General features: G+C 44.2%; 2 protein-coding genes and 1 non-coding gene across 5 annotated transcripts in view; all 3 read left to right on the top strand.

Moving 5' to 3' along the window:
• EEF2K (eukaryotic elongation factor 2 kinase) overlaps window positions 1-7,252 on the top strand; it is a 59,493-nt gene extending 52,241 nt beyond the window's left edge. For both annotated transcript variants that reach the window (XM_046665205.1, XM_046665206.1), the window contains 2 exons: window positions 2,099-2,277; window positions 3,619-7,252. In XM_046665205.1, the coding sequence (XP_046521161.1) occupies window positions 2,099-2,277; window positions 3,619-3,728 (289 nt within the window). In that variant the 3' untranslated portion in view covers window positions 3,729-7,252. The remainder of the gene's footprint in view (window positions 1-2,098; window positions 2,278-3,618) is intronic.
• Window positions 7,253-15,444: 8,192 nt separating this feature from the next.
• TRNAL-AAG (transfer RNA leucine (anticodon AAG)) lies at window positions 15,445-15,526 on the top strand. The gene has a single exon. It is a non-coding gene; the product is annotated as a tRNA-Leu (tRNA).
• Window positions 15,527-15,711: 185 nt separating this feature from the next.
• Window positions 15,712-17,335, top strand: part of POLR3E (RNA polymerase III subunit E) — a 31,516-nt gene continuing 29,892 nt past the window's right edge. For both annotated transcript variants that reach the window (XM_046666862.1, XM_046666861.1), the window contains exon 1: window positions 15,712-15,846. The gene's annotated coding sequence lies outside the window, so the exon portion shown is untranslated. The remainder of the gene's footprint in view (window positions 15,847-17,335) is intronic.

Below are 17,335 nucleotides of genomic sequence, written 5' to 3'. Positions count from 1 at the left end.
TCAGATCAATGCCAGTGTATATGGTTCCCATTGAGTCAGTAGGGAAAGCACAGCATGAGTGCAGGGAGCTGGTGCTGGGCATTAAATATTTGTATCTGAGGTCCTTAAAAAAATCTTTGCTCTATGGTTTTTCTTCATGTCCTTTGTCTACTTTTCATTTTTATTGAAGATGATAATTTTTTTGTTGTTGATTTGTAAGAATTTTTTATATATTAAGGCTTTAATATTAATGCTTTGGCATAGGAGTTCTCTTTCGAAAAATTTTCTTTCAGAGATGGCTACCATAGTCATGGCGGAACGGGAGATGGCACATGTGCCATACAATAACCATTGTTTATTGGATTTAGGAACACCCTGGTTTTTAATATTTATGCGGTTAAATCTATCAAGATTTTTATTATAGCTTCTGCTGCAGTCATTTTCTTATTCTTCTTCCTCATTCCAAGCAGCTCCAGCCTCTTCCATTCAGGGAGCATTAATTAAGGGCCTGCGATGGGAAAGCTATTTGGGCCATGCAGGCCCAAATTTGCATTCAAGGGGTTTTGACCTTCTCAGAAGTTACCATCTAATAGAGGAAGGAAAAGTCACTGGAAATTCCAAGGCAGGGTGGGCACCCCAACTACTGGGTATAGAATTGGGAGGGGTTGGGGGAGAGATTAGGCCCTCCCCTCTTTCCTATTTAATGCTTTTGGGGCAATTCTACTTTGCCCTTTAAGACAGAGGAGAGTCAGAGCTGAAAGGGTCAGATCAACTACTTTAGTGGCTGCCAGTCCACTGTTAAAACCCTAGTTTGTTAGGTGTGTCACCGATAATTTTCAAATGATTACCCTTTTTTATAAAATAAAATGGTGTTAAAGTTATCTCCCGAGCACCATCCCAGCCAGCCACTTCTTTATGTTTATTCATTCAGCAGGCGTTTAGTGAGGCTGTGCCATTTGCCAGGCCCTGGGATTGCAGCCGTAAACAAAGCAGACAAGGTCCCTGCCTTCGTGGGGCTTACGTTCTAGTGATAATAAACAAGCAAATAAGCAAACAGGAGAATTACAGACTGTGGTGGTTTTAAGAGATAGGGTGCTTGAGGACAGCGTCTTGGAAGAGATGATGTGTGAGCTGAGGTTGGAGGGATGAGGAGACAGGTGTGGAAAGAACATTCCAAGCAGAGGGAGCAGCAGGTGCAAAGGTCAAGGAGCAGACAGGAGCTGGCATGTTTGGAGACTAGAAAGTGGTCCAGCAAGTCTGGCACAGAGGGAGGTTAACAGGAGCTAAGATGGGGGCAGAGCCAGGTTAGGTAGGGCAACAGGGGGAGGACAGCCATTATATTATAGCTGGTGCTCCTGAAATGTTTCATGAAATCCACAGATCTTCTTATCTGCATCTCTCTCTGTTCTGATGTGCCGTAAATAGTTACTCACGTGCTTGGTGATACGCAGTTAGTACACCCAGAGAGGAAGAGCGTGCTGCCCTGTTTGCTCTGTATTTCGTGGTGTTCAGATGTGGTTGGGAACTGGGTGTGCCCTTGATGGTTTGGCTATATGTTTGGCTGCAGTAAGAGAAAGAGTTGAAGGTAGAGGGGCGGAGCCAGAAGAGGGAAGCCAGGTCTTTTAGGGTAAGCCCTGCATTGTGCAGGAGGAGAGCCCGAGCTGGCCAGCACAGGCAGTGCATAAGATGGGGACAAAAGATTGCCAATAGCTCAGATGGTTCTAGAGGCCTTGGCAAAGGGTCCCTACCCACCTCCTCTCCTACTCGTCATAGGGCAGATTGACTGGGATACCAGCCACTGCTAATGCTAGCCCATAGGGTGATTTTGTGCAAAGTAGAAAAATGCCCCCCTTCCTCAAGATGCTTTACTTTCATCTGTTGGAAAATTGTTGTAATATACCGATTTTGCTAGGGAAAGCTACTTGACTGCTGTCATAATATATAAATCTACAATGTGAATGATGCCCCTTACATGTGGTGACATTGGGGTCTATGGGTCATGAAGCAAAGGTGGTGACCCCACTGGGATCTCTGACTTCCCCTCCTGCTGGATGGCCCTCCTCCCTCCTGCCTTGTTGCTGCGGTAACCTCCCTCTTTCCCTCTGTACATCCTGGCCAGGTCCCAAAACTGGCCGGAGGCCCTGCACTGGTACAACACTGCCCTGGAGACGACAGATTGTGATGAGGGCGGTGAGTACGATGGGATGCAAGACGAACCCCGGTACACGCTGCTGGCCAGGGAGGCTGAGATGCTGTTCACAGGTGGCTGCGGGCTAGAGAAGGACCCGCAGAGATCAGGTACGGCCTGGCAGACCTGCCCCTGGAGTGGGACAGGACTGGACAGGGAGGGTCATAATTCCTGTCTCAATGGGAATTATGGCAAGATGCAAGGCTGATTCTCTCTTCTCAGTACTGGTGGGGAGAAACATTCATACTGGCCCTATATTTTGCCAGGCTGGATACCCATGTAGTGTGGGCTCAGGAGGGGGCTTTATGGAGCTGGTATTCAGATGAACATTTTTGTTTTACTGGTTATATATTAGGGGTTTGGGGGATTTTGGTTTCTTTCAATTTTGAAAATTGAATTGACGTTTTCATAACAGAAAATTCACCATTTTAAAGGGTACAGTTCAGTGGTTTTTAGTAGGATTCACAATGTTGTGCCACTGTCACCACTATCTAATTCCAGAACATTTCCATCATGCCAAAAAGAAATCCGGTACCTGTTAGCAGTGAATCCCTATTCCCGCCTCCCTCCACGCCTGGCAATCCCCAACCAATTTTCTGTCTTTATGGATTTACCTATTCTGGACATTTTATATAAATGGAATCGTACAGTATGTGGCCTTTTGTGTCTGGCTTCTCTCATTTAGCATAATATTTTCAAGGTTCATCCATGTTGTAGCATGTATCAGTACTTCATTCCTTTTTAGTGACAAATAATATTCCATTGTACAGATGTACCACATTTTGTTTATCCATTCATCAGTTGATGTACATGTTAAATATATATTATTTTCTGTTACGTAATAAACATACTGCCCTCCTGGTTTCACAGGTATGGGATAAGCCTAAGTTTAAGAGTTTTTTTTTGAGATTGTATAAAAAAATTAAGCAAATAATAATGTGGAGCTATAATCCCATACTTGAAATTTCTAAATCCAAAAAACTTTGAAAACCAAGTATTTTTATATGTTTTGCATAAATTCATTTGGTGGCAAAACCTATCCAGAACTGACATGAGGCTATATAATCTTTATTTCTTCTATTTTCTTTCTTCCACTTTCATACATCCCCAGTTAGTCCTGCAAAAGTCCTTAGCCTGATTCTCATTGGCTCAAATAGAATCATCCACCCACCTCTAAAACAATCACTGCACTCATTGAGATGGCTTACTCTGATTGGCTATGCCTAAATCTGGACCAATCCCTGAGGCCTGGTAGGAAATGGGGAGTACTTTGATTGGCTAGGCTTGAATCACATGCCCACCCAGAGCCCCACCCCAGCCATGTGGAAGGAGAAGGTATGGGGAGTAGTTTGGGTCCTTAAGAAACCTCAGGATGCTGTTCCCAGGGATGGGAGTGGGGGCGAAAACAACAGATGGTTCACCTCTTTGTACCCTACTTTGCTCTCTTTCAGGCGACTTGTACACCCAGGCAGCCGAGGCAGCGATGGCAGCCATGAAGGGCCGGCTGGCCAACCAGTACTATCAGAAGGCGGAGGAGGCCTGGGCCCAGATGGAGGAATAACTTGCTGGGAAAAGCCCTGCTGGCCAGTCCCAAGCAAAAGGGCTAGGAGGGAGGAGAAAAAAGACTTATTTACTTATTTAGGGTTTTTTTGGAGGGGAGGAAGGGCAAGTATTTTTAGTGTATTGTAAATCAATTTTTGTATTTCCTTTTTTTCCACTCTTTAAAATATCTTTGCTACCAGCAGAGACTCTACTGCTGTCCCCTAGGGCAGCATTTTGGGGAAGTGGGGATTGAAAATGCAGCCTAATTAACCAACATATCGTTCTGAGGTTCTTGTTTTGTGTTATCATGAGATGTAAGAAAGTGCTTTTCTGCTCTGGATGGAAAACCTTAGGGCCTTGCCCACTGGCCTTTCCAGGCTGGACTGAAATCTTAGGCCCATAGGGCCTGTGTTTCCTGAGCCAGGGCTGGGAAGGTAGAGCCGCACATTAGCTTTCCATGGGTGTAGTGCGATGACTTAGTGCACAGGCTGCTTTCTCAGAGCGTTTGGAAGTGTGCATGGCGCTATTCTGTGGATGTGAGATTGTGTAGTACCCAGGCCCCCTTCTGCCCTAGGGGAGGGCCCGCACGCTGACTGTTTGCTCATCTTTTAAATTTCCTTCCTGAAATGGAGCTGATTTTCTGGAATACAGCCGAATTCTGTTTTTGAGCATGCTTTCTACAGTGGGCTTCACAAAACAGGTTTGATTTTCGTATGCACACATTTACTACCTCTAAGTCCTCCATCAGCTAGTGTGGAAGTGGGTGCACCTCACAACTTGTCCGTGTAACAGGACAGGGGCTTGATATGTTGGAGCCTTTCCTCCAAGCAGACGTGTACTCTGCACCTCAGTGGCAGCATCCACAATGTGACTGAAGTACCCCTTGCACACAGTATTCCTCCGTGTTTTCTTAGCATCTGATGTTTTTGTGTAGAATCCGTTCCACAGGGCACCCCCCACCTCTCCCCCCTTGGTATTTTCCGCTTGAAGCTAGGCTGATTTTCTTGTAATTTGCAGCAGGATGTTTTCAGCAGCAGTCCCTTGGGATATGTCGAAGCTGTCTGAGAATGAGAGGGCAAGAACTATAAACACTCATTAATTCCAGTAGTTTCCCTAGGGCCAGGCTATGGCTATCTGTATTTAATGAGCTTTCCCTTTAAAAGGAATTCAGATTTAATATCAGTGTGACTTCAGTTGGTGTTTCAAATAGCAGAGAAAACAGACTGCTTTGATCAACCGCAAGTGCTAATGCAGCCTCTCTTTCTTTGTTTAAAAATCAAAACATGAAAAAGCAGAGTGTAACATACAAACCACTCTTATGTGTTCATTAAAACAGATCCTTCAACACGCTAGTGTTAGGTGCTGTGGAGTCATAAACCTGTGCCAGCATTAGGTTCCAAAGTTCAGAGTGTGCCCTAAAGGAAAAATCAAGCACAGTCAAAAGTACCCTTTAAAAATCCTTTAGACCGCCTATAAATGACAGTATCCCTCATTTTTGTATAGGGACTCTAAAGGAAACAGCCAGTTTCCTTTAGAAGTTGGAACTGATCGCTCTTTTTACATTGGCACCAGATCAGGTGGTTGGCTTGTGTTTTTTGTGGGTATGTTAGATGTCAGTTGGGAGCAACTTGATTGTGACTTATCTATCCAAAGGAATCAGCCTCAAATAATTCATGCTTTTTTTGTTATTGTTAATTCAGCCAGCCTCCTCTCTCTCTGAGATTTTATTGTACAAATAATTTAGGTTCCCTTACCACCTGTCTCATTTCTTAGTTATACATCAATGCTTATCTCTAACACAGGGATGGCAACTCTTTTGTAAAGAGCCAGATAGTAAGTATTTCAAACTTTGCGAGCCGTATGTTCTCTGTTGCAGCTGTTCCGCCCTGCTGTTGTACTGCAGAAGCATCGTGAACAATACCTAAAGACTGAATGTGGCTGGTGTTCCAGTAAAACTTTACTTACCTAAACAGCCTGCCTGGGCTGGAGTTGCTGAGTCCTGCTCTCATCCTTGACTGAAAGCTACTGTATTAAGCCCTGAGGGCAAGAGCTGTGTCAGTTTTTCGGCCTCCAGGGCTCAAATACACAGTGCCTTGGCACAGAGTAGGCGCTCAATAAATGCGTGAACAAATGGGGGGCCAGCCCTAGTCACTGCACTCACTCTTTGTGGCTCTGGTTCCTCCAACCAGTTAATGATTGGCTTGAACCATTACCCCTGCAATTCCGTGCCCCACCCCCCAACCCACCCACATAGCCTTAATGTCAGCAGGTGGTCCCCTTCTCCTCCAGGGGGCTGGGATGGCCTGGATATATAGCTAAGCAAATGCTGCTTTAAGGACCATTGAGAGTAAAATGATCTACAAGATGTTGAGATCCTTCTGAACCAGCCAGAGAACTTATCCCATGTTCAAAACCTAGTTTTATGCCTTCTAAAGCTGGTTAGGGCATCTTCTTTTTCCACAAATACTGGGTATGCAAAACAACAACAAAAAAGCCCCAGGACATTGCAGCCTAACTGGGAAGCCCTCAGAGACTGTCTTCAAGTGCGAGAAGCAGGTGAAGGTCCTGGAACTTAGGCGAGTCAGGGGTATAATCTGATACTTTCAATGACAGGTGGAGAAATTGAGGTTCTGAACGGTAGACTCTTTCACAATGACACTGCCAGTTAGTGGCTAAACTGGAGCTCGGGTTTGAGAGGTGCTGTTATTTACAGATCCTGGGAATAAAATTTAAAGTTAAACTAGAGTTTAATGTTTTCAGTTTTGCTATAGGTTAAAAAAAAACAAAAACGGGCTTTATGCATGGAAAAAGAAAAAATAGTCCCAAACTCCAGTGCTTCTGACCATCCTTGTTCCTTACCTGAGGCATTGTGGGAATTTATCATCAGATGCAACCTGGATGAACTAAGCCATGTAAACTACCCTTGTAGCTATTTTAGTGACTTCTTTCTTTTCATCCCAGCGCATCTGTTTGCAGTACTAGACACATTTTACAAATCAACAAATGTTTACACAAATATATGCAGCTTGTGTGGGAGAAAGGAGACAAAATATGCATCTACTCTGCATGGATTTGTGTCTGTGACTCGTGTTTCTAAGTCTCTGAGGTAACCATTTAGCCTAGACAAGGTGGAATAGGGTGGGACCCAGAGAAGTGGCTTGTGTTACAGATTTATTTTTACATATGTATTAAGTTCCATTTTGTCTTCCCAAATAAAGTGGTTTCTTTCTTTCTGGTCACAAAGTCAAATGTCTCCTGGTAACAAATGAGTGAGGTAGTTGGCTGGCGCCGGAGGTAAATTGGAGGGCTAAGGCCACATCTGAAAGAGGCAGCCAAGATTCAGCTCCGAATGATTGTCTCCATGGGGGGTGGGCCCCATGTTGCCCTGTTTTCTGATTTTTCAAGAGCTGCTGAAAGTTGGATTGTTTAATGCAAGGTCTCCTGATTTTTAACATTTCTAATAAATTGTGATAAAAAAAAGCCTTCCAGGTTTGGCCCGTATGTTGTCCATTTCCTTTAGATAAAGTATGTGAATCTCTCTTTTTCTTGACTTTTCTCATCTATAAAACAGAATAATCTTTACCATTACAGAGTTGTCATCACCTTCAAAGAAGATAATGCATGTTACAGATGCTTTGCGCTATGCTGAGGTGGCGTCCCACATAGCAGAGCCAGAAGGACCTGCAACTAGAATATACAATTATGTACTGGGGGGCTTTGGGGAGAAGAAGAAAAAAGAAGATTGGCAACAGATGTTAGCTCAGGTGCCAATCTTTAAAGAAAAAAAATGAAAAAAGATGCTTTGTGATCCAAAGCTGAAGAAAATCTTGGTTACTGGTATGATCATTTGGTTTCAAGCTAATGGTTTTTTATTTTTAAGAAAGTTGAATGTAGCATGACTGTGCATCGTAGGCTGAATACATGTATTTAGGTCCATTTGCTCATAAATCCCCGCTAAAATGACAGGAAAGAGATTTTGTTAATGGCATGAACCCATGAGGATGAAGAGGAAGAGGTGTCAACAGCAACAAAATTTTGGATGCTGGCAAGCAGGTAGACTGTAATTCAATTAGTGGACCCAAGAAGGGTGGATTCTAAGTAAGCAGTGGAGAAATCTAAGAACCCCCAAAAGGCTGAAGAATTGACATTAGGAACCTCTTGAAGGGGGAATGAAATGGGGCTGAAATGGTAGGGTCAGTTGAAAGACTGACTGCATCAGACCGCTAGACCTGCTCAGCTCCCATGTGTAGCCAGCCAGCCGCCTCTCCATCACCCTGCAGAAGCCTGGGGCACCAGGCACAGTAGAGAGAAGCTATTCTACTGGAGGGAGGGGTAGGTGGAAGTTTCCATATAGGATACAGAGTCTCCACTAGCCACCTTTTGACCCTGTGCTGCCAGGCACTGGAAGCTTGACTTTGACAGATGCTTGGAGAAATCCCTAGAGAATCTGACCAGCCCAAGATAAAAGACTTAAAGGTACTTCCCCCTAATGAAACAGGCTGGCTGGAGTACCTCACAGGGAAGGCCCCAGCCACCAAGCCCTGCCCACACCCGCAGAAATTCCCAGACAACTTATTAGAGCCCCATTCTTAAACTTGAACAGCTGGCCAAAGACCCATACTAAGGGAAGTATTTCATATGAAAGACATTAAACCAACAGAACAAAGCATCTTGGAGGAAACAGACTATAGGGGAGAAGAAAACTTTACATAACAAAAAACTATCAATATCCTTAGATAAAATATTGCATCCTTGAAAAGAGCAAGATTCAATTCTAAAAATTCACACAACAAAAGAGCACTTGTAAACTGAATATACCCTTACAAAAATGAGTAACTTAATAGAAAGGTTGGAAAATAAAAGTAGAGAAATCTCCCAGGAAGTGGAACAAAAAACATAAAAGATGAGAAACTAGGAGAAAATTCTCAGAGCCGGAGGAACAGACACACTCTGGGCTGCACAACTGTTCCACGGTGGAGCAGTTATAATTGTTATATTTGTGGAGAAAATAGCTAAGAACAGCCTAAGATTATGTATGTGTAGCTTTTTAAGTGATCTTGGCCTTTTAAAATTTGGGACCAGAATTCTAAGATCTTAATTTCATAATCAAAATTTTCATAGAGACTTTAATATAAATTGAACTTCCATGTAGATATAGATATCATCTTTACTAAATTGTATTGATTAAAATATAAAAAAGTGTAACTCAGTCCTACCAGTGTACAAATCATTTAGCAATAAGCAGATAACTTTTACTGTAATACAATGAGGGTTCCGAAAAGGTTTGGTTTCTTTCCTTCTACTTTGACATACTTCTTCTCAGTGTTTCAGATCACCAAAAGGAACTCATAAGTCGGGTAGGACTGGTTTTGTTTTTTCCCTTTATGAGCCAGTTGTGGTATCCAGCTGTTTTTCTTCCTACATACTTGTATTTCTTCTTTGTTATTTCATGCACAGTTTTAGTTTTCCCAATTATAAACTAAATTCCAAAGAATTGAGCTCTTAATATTAAGTAGTATCTGGTGGGAAGAAAGTGTAGTAGTCTTAATTAAAACCAAAGTAAATCCTTTTTAAAAAAAGTCTAGGAGCCTAACTTAGGAGTTTGAGAAAGAATAGAAAGTAGAGGGGAGAGGATCTTAAAAGATTCAAGAACGTTTCTCAGAACTGAAGGATGTGTTTTTCTAGGACAACAGGACCCATCAAGTACCAGGACAATGCATAAAATTAGACCCGTGCCAGGTTTCATCTTCATGAAATTTCAGCACATTGAGGACAAGGAAAAGATCCTGGAAGCTTCCAGAGGGAAAGAACCAGTTTCACACAAAGGATCAAGAATTGGAACGACATCAGACATCTCAACAGTAACCTTGGAAGTTGGAGGAGAATGCCTTCTAAATTCTGGGAGAAATGCTCTTTAGCCTAAAATGATATGCCCAAACTGTTAATCAAGTATAAGTGTCGAATAAAGACATTTTCAGACATGTAAATTCTCAAAAATGTAATCTCCCTCTTTCTTCAGAAGATACTGGAGGATTTGCTCTATCAAAAGAGGGCCAGTGTCGGGAGGGACTAACAGGGAATTCATAGGGTGAAGAGTGCAGAAGAGTGGAGCAAAGTCAGACCCTCTGTGAAGGTGAAGGGCAATCCAACATAGCGGCCTTGCTGTAAAGCTAGACTTTATGGTCCGTGTCAGGCGATGGGAGAAATGTCTTCAAGAAGCTGAAGTGATAGCATACCTCATGTGTCTGTGGCAAGGATGGACAATTTGGATTTGAATTAGGGATGACTTCATAGAAACTAGGTAAGAAAAAGGCAATTATTAACTATAAACAATATTTTCCAGAAGAGGAAAAATAGTTGTGTATACAGCTAAGACCAAGCTTAGTGAATAGCATTTACTAATTATCACTCAAATGAAATTGTAATATGACTTTATTAGGAGGGTTGGGGTGAGGGGAGTGGTTGTGACAGTGGAGGTGCATGGTTAAAGACTCAGTGGGAAGTCAGTAGGGAATGCCTAAAACTGAAAGAAAAAAAACAAAGCAACAATTTAAGCATGCTGTTTAGAATATGGAGATAAATACCAGAAGAATCAGCTAAAGGTTGAAAGTGGTTGCCTGGGCGAAAGGGACAGGCGTATGGCTAATTCTGATAACAAGCCTTGTAGCATTTATGTTATACACATGTACAACTTTGGTAAAATTATCAAATTGAAGTAAGAATTTAAAACATTTACTAAGTTAAAAATACTAAATTAAGTTTGCTAAGTTAAACATTATAGAGAGTGGCCCATGGCCGAGTGGTTAAGTTTGCGCACTCCACTTGGGTGGCCCTGGGTTTCCCCAGTTCGGATCCCGGGCGCGGACATGGCACTGCTCATCAAGCCATGCTGAGGTGGTGTCCCACATAGCACCACCAGAGGGATCTACAACTCTATGTGCTGGGGGGGGTTTGGGGAGAAGAAGAGAAAAAAAACAAAAAAGATTGGCCATAGATGTTAGCTCAGGTGCCAATCCTAAAAAAAAAAATTGATTATAATAATTAATGTATTAAACACCTACTACTATGTTTTATTGAAGCTAAAACACCATTGCTCTTAAGATGCACCATTATTTTAAGTATTAATGGGAAAAAAAACCCTGAAAATAAACAATATGCCATTGATCATAAGATGCAGGTCAATTTTAGAGAGATTAAAATGTGAAAAAATGTGTCTTAGAAACAAGAATATGTGTTATGTCAGACATTGGGCTGGGTATATACAGTTATCTCTAACTCTGCAACAAATCGCAGTATTATTGTGATCATATTACAGATGAGAAAAATGAGGCTTAAAAGGGTCCCATAATCATTTGCCAAGAATGTTTTCATTAATCAAGAAGGAAAGTTGGAGGTTTGAAGATCAGATATCATCAATGCCAACTGATAATGCTGCTGTGTTATTCCCACGACCTACCAGCACCTTCCTGGGACACCAGGATTGGGTTTGCAAAGCTGAAATTTCAAGGAATTGATGGAAGGGTGCCAGTGGTGGAGTCTGTAGCTTAATTTGACTCAACACAGAAAATCTCACTCAAGTCTGTCAACTTGGATGGACCTTTGAGTGGTCAAGGTCTAAGACGACTGCATGTCCCAGTTTACCAGGGAGAGTCCTAGTTCACGCCCATGTCCCACTTCTTCCGGTTAAGCATTTGTTCCCGAAAAAAGTGCTCCGATGGCCGTGCTAAGGGTACGTGCTCTGCTCACAACTAAAATGTGTCTCCTCTGCAAGTACGAAGTTCTTTTTGGGGAGGCCTGGGATGATCACTTGGGTTCCTTGGTTGCCATTACAAATCAATGCAGGCTAACTTTAGCAAAGAAGCAATATTTTTGGGAAGAAGTAGCTTACGGAATGGAGGGTAAAACTGAAAGAATCAGGCCTTAGAAAATAAGCTATAGGGCCAAGTGTGGAGATCTAGCAGGCAGGGGGTAATGGTCTGGAAGTTCACTTCACGGCCCTACTGTTGAGCTAAACAATAACTGGAGTCCAGATTCAGTTTTCTAGGATAAATTCTCTGATTGGTCTAATTTGGGTCTTGTGCCCATCCCCTTAGCACTTTGATTGACAGTTCCTCCAAGACCACAGACAGGAGCGTTTCCCCAAAGGAAAATCAGTATTGGAAGCAGAAAATGGGGGAAAGGATTCTGGGAAAGCAAAAACAACAGATTCCCACCCAGAGAGAGAATTCCCTTTGCAGGGGAAGAGGAAAAGGGCCCTGAAAATAAGAGGGAAGTGTTAAAACTTTTCTGAGGGTTTGGTTGCAATCCTCTATCAAAACTGGATTACAGCCTTGTGGCAAGTGTAAACTTGCCAGGAGGCCAATTCAAAGATCCATACTTGGTAGGGATATTTTCGAAAAATTTATTTTTTATTACAGTATCACCTACATAGAGTAAATTGCACAATCTTAAATTGTACAGCTTGGGGGCCAGCCCAGTAGCACAGTGGTGAAGTTCGCACGCTCCACTTCTCAGCGTCCTGGGGTTTGCCGGCCCGGATCCCGGGTGTGGACATGGCACTGCTCATCAGCCAGGCTGTGGTAGGCGTCCCACATATAAAGCAGAGGAAGATGGGCACGGATGTTAGCTCAGGGCCAGTCTTCCTCAGCAAAAAGAGGAGGATTGGTGGCAGATGTTAGCTCAGGGCTAATCTTCCTCAATAAATAAATAAATAAATAAAATAAAATAAAATTCCTTCCGGATCATTAAAAAAAAATTGTACAGCTTGATGAATTTTCGAACATTTGCAGAAAAGCTCCCTCAGGGCCCCTCCCAGGCAGTACACTCCCACCCACCCCACCCCGCACGAGGGTAACCACTCTTCTGACCTCTGTCTTGAAAGGGACATTTTATAGGACAAGCGAAGGATTAAATAAAAAAGAAAAGAAAAGTTCACTAGGCTCTTGACTGACAAACGACAGTCAACTGGGTGGGTAGAAAACTAGTTTCCCAGTTCAAATCTCAATGTTATTAAATTTCATAAGAATGCTTAAGCATTTTACCAGGAACGTTAATTTCTTTCCAGAAGGAGGTCCGTGTTCCTGGAGGAAAGGTCTGGTCTTGGACCAGGTTTGTGATCATTTTCCTTTTATGGGGCCAAGGGAGTGAAGAATGGAGGGGATCCAGGACTGAGCCGCTCCGCCCATCCTCACTGCCCACAGCTGAGGGCTTATGATATACACAGACACCCTTCACCTGACAGCCCCTAGACCGGGGGTAGGGGCCAAGTGGGCAGTTTTGATCTGTGGTGCTTGCCCATCCCCACTCCACCTGCACCAGAGCAGGGAGTGGGGCGGACAGAGAAGTAGACACACTAAGGGATAATCATGGTTTCAGCCCTTCCCTCTATCCCCCAGGCTAAAGCTGCTGGAACCCTGTGGGTCCAAGAGTTCTAATGCAACATTCTGCTTCTCCTACTTATTAGTTCCATATCTGATTGTCACAAGACAGCTGTGGAATGGGGCTGCAAGACTGCAAGAAACTCTCAAAAGAAGGCCCTGGGCTCTGCCTTCCAGAATCAGCCTGCATCCCTGCTGGTTCCCTGTTAATTATCCCCGTCAGCATGTTTTAGTAGGCACAGACCTGAATTGCTCCAGAATGTTCTGGTAGAAATATCGCTAGCTTCATTTGAGCCCTTACCGTGCAAGGCAGGTTTATCGGTTACAATTGACAGCTCCCAAGTAGCACTAGCTTTAGCAGAAAAGGGGAATTTATTCCAATGATAAAGGGATGTCTCTAAGAATGCTAAGTCCTAATGGGCCCTGGGAATAGTCTGGAGCTGGGAGCCAGAAAACCATCAGGATTTCTCTACGACTCTCTGTTCTTTTCATTTGATCATTCTTTCTTTTTCCATACACTGGCTTTCTCTACTTCTCCAATCCATCTCACAGAATATGGCCACCCAATTTCCCCTTTTTCCCTAGATCCAGTCAGTCTCAGAGAGTAACTCCAACACTTAATACAGTCAAATTAACAACTGAGAAACTCACCATGTCTCAGTTTAGATTCTCAAAAGAAAATCTGATTGATCCACCCTGAGTCCTATGTCTCATAGAGCCCGCTGGCCATGGTATGGGGCAGGGATGCACAGCACAAATGTGTCTGCCAGGGACCCATTCTCTGGGCTAGTCAAACAATTCCTAGAGAAGTGGGATTAGGCAGAGATGCCAGTAATTATTCTTCACTGTTGGGATATTTCTTTTTGGAAAACACAGCACACAACTCACAAACAAATACAGTCCCCCGGTACTAAAACACTGTAACCAGAGCAATGCATCTATTGATCTCAAGAACTATTCCTCATTTAGCTTTGAATCCCCTTCAGTGACTGGTGGTGTCTTCAATAGATGGCTGCTTCTGTATTTTTTAAAAATTCCTTTAAAAGCAACAAACTCTCCTAGCACAATGAAATCTTTGCGTATCAATACTTTTGTTAAAGATAAATGGAGAAAAAACTGGCTTAAGGAGGAACTGAAGAGAAGGAGAAATGTGGAATGCCCCAATGTCAGGGTGTGTGTCTACTGGATATTAACCAGAAACTTGAATATAACAATTTAACTTAATATAAACAATTTAAACACACATATTCATAGCATAGGAGAAACTGGATCTGTATGTGTTGTAATAGACCTCGAAAACATAATGTTGGAGGCGAAAAGCAAGTTGCAGAATGATATTGCTACAATGTAGTAATGTTTATGTAAATGAAAAATATACAGAAGACACACAGAAATGTATATATAGATATGAAAGTGTAAGAGATGGATTGGAAGGATACACATCAAATTCATGATAAATAGTTATAGCCAGGGAGGATGTTTGGGAAGGGGGATTTATTTTTATTTGTAACGGTCCATTTATTTTTTAATGGATTTTTAAAAGGACGACATATTCACCATTACCTGTGTAAATTTTAACAAAAAAGTATATACATAGGAAAAGAATTGGAAGTGAAATGCCTCAATATTAGGTGGTAGGAAAATGGATGATTATTCTTTCTTTGCACTTTTTCTGTATTTTTAAATATCTATATACGTCCATATGGATAGATATTTGAAATATGTAGTTGGGTAAAAGTCAATTGCAGATCAATACTAATAGCACGATAATATGTAAAAACTCATACACAATAAAAACAAAACCTCTATTTTCTATGCGTACATATATCCATATAACTTCACAGCAAAAGATCCAGAAGGATATATACGAAGCTGATGATAAGGGTTACCTCTGCGGAGGGGACTTAGCATGGGGGTCAAAGGTAAAAAGGCATTTGTACCTTATCTGCAAAGTTTTAATATTTTGCAAAATTTCACGTATTATTTGTGTAATTAAAAATTAAAACAACTTTTCACAGAGAAGGGCACAAACCAGCTCCCTGCTTTGGCTTCGGAGCCCGTGGTGCGGGTTTCTTCCAGAATTCGTCATTTCTCCCGGAGATACGTAACCCGAGGAGCGTGGCTTAACCTGAGGTCTCCGAGTTTAAACACCCGACTCAGAACACAGACTCAAACTGCTTTTCCCTTTAATCTATCTGGAACAACTCTGCATCTAAAGATTGGCGCAAATATTTTCTTTTAAATAGCTCTATCAAGATCAGGTAAAGCACATATTAAACAAAGAAACTCCGAGGAAAATGCGCTGCAAGTGCATTTAAGCGTATTAAGTAGGTCCCTGGAAGACTTCCCCTCCAGCCGGGTAGCGTGGCCGAGCGGTCTAAGGCGCTGGATTAAGGCTCCAGTCTCTTCGGGGGCGTGGGTTCGAATCCCACCGCTGCCAAGGCCAGCTTTTTGTCTGGTTCGCTTCCGCGCGGGGCTGTTTTCGGCTCTCTTTTGAGGGTGCGTGGGCGCCCCCTGCTGCCCGCCGGGCTAGCGGCCTGCATGAATGGAGCGGCGGAGGGGGCGGGTCCGTGTGCGCCGGGGCGGGGTATTGTGGGTAAAAGGAAGCGCGAGGGCCGGCCCGCTCCCCCCACGTGTCCGCCTGAGTTTCTCCACCAGCAACATGGCCGCTGCCTGAGAGGAGAGCCGGGCCGCCGCCGCCTCTGCAGCCCGCGGCTACCTGGGCCGTTGCCGCCGCCCGCTCGCGGGCCCAGCGGAGAGGTGAGTGCCGAGTTGGCAGCGCCCGCCTGGTCTTGAGCCGGCCCGCACTCCCGAGGTGGGCCTGGGCTGGGCTGCCGAGTAGGCCGGGAGGCCCGCGCCGTGCCCCGGGGCTGAGGGCCTCCGGCACTCGGGCGGGAAGGATGGGCAGCCTGCCCCGGTAGACCCTGGCCGGCCGCGGGCTCCGACCTGGCCCCGGCCCCGGAGTGGTGGGGGCCGCGGCCGATGCTGCCGGCGGTGACTCAGGGTCCAGCCGCCTTGCCCCTCCCGGCCCAGATGGGCCTTCTACGGGAGCACCTGTCCCAAGGCAGCCGGTGTCCGGCCGGCGCGGAGGCTTGTGGCGATGGCTGCGTGGTGGGCGTGAGAAGGGGGCCTGCCCACCCGCCAGGGAGGCAAAACCATTGGACAGTGTGGCTCGGGGCGGCGGCCCGCCCGCCCTGATGGGCAGGGGGAAGGTACCAGGCCTGCCTGGGTCCCCTGCTCGCCGCTGAACCAGATCAGCCTCCGCCCGGCCAGGCCCGGAATTCTTCGTTCATTTGTTGAAGCCACCATTCAGTGATGATTGGGAGCCAACTATATGCCGCGGATGCGACCCTGACCATTTGGTCAGAGGAGGGGTCAGTAAGCACGTCAAGTAAACCAGTAAAGAAACAAGGTCGTTCTGTTCTTAGTTTTAGAATCAGTAGGTTTGGGGGCAGGAAGAGGAGATCTTAGCACACGCCGCAGTTTCTTCGTCTGTGAAATGGGGATAATAGAATTTCCTATCTCATAGGGTTGTGGTGAGGGCTAAATCGGGTAAGACGGGAGAAGCTCCAGCTTGCAGCGTTTGATTTGTGGCTAAATCTCATATCCTCTTAGATTAGAAGAAAACGTGTTGCCAAGTAATAACAAACACTCTCACAGGTTACGTTAATCACGTAGTTAATCCTCACCGCAGTCTTCTGGAGGTCGGTACTTTATAATCCCCTTTTTAGGGATGAAAATAGCGAACGATAACGGACATTTAAACAGTGCCAGGTGGGCTGTGGATGGTGAGTAGCAAGCGTGGGATTTGAACCTCTGCAGTTCTGCTCTGGAGTCCAGGCTTTTACCCACTATACCATACTGCCTTTTATTGGAAGTGTGTGCAGCATAGTGGTTAAGAATGAGAATAAGAATCTTTGACAGCAAGACCCCGCTTTCTGTCCTGGCTCTGCCATTCTCTAGCGCTGTCACCTTGGGCAAGTTACTTACTCTTTGAACCTTAGTTTCCTCATTTCTTAATTTCAGATGATAAATCTTGATTTATAGGGCTATTGAGAAGGTTAAATGAGAATGTATTTCAAGTCCATAGAGAAGGATCTGACACTCAGTTAAGGGTTCATTAGTTGTTCTTGTCCCCTAGGCCAAGTCTTCCTTTAGCAGAGGTGGAAACTGAGGTGACCCAGAGAGGGGAGATACCTTGTCCAGGGGATACAGCCAGTTAGAGGCCAGGCCTTGAGACTGTTTGCCC

Source organism: Equus quagga, chromosome 7, assembly GCF_021613505.1.
Source record: "Equus quagga isolate Etosha38 chromosome 7, UCLA_HA_Equagga_1.0, whole genome shotgun sequence".
NCBI lineage: Eukaryota > Metazoa > Chordata > Mammalia > Perissodactyla > Equidae > Equus > Equus quagga.
Note: the sequence above shows the minus strand (reverse complement) of the source record. Positions and strands in the feature narration are given on the sequence as shown.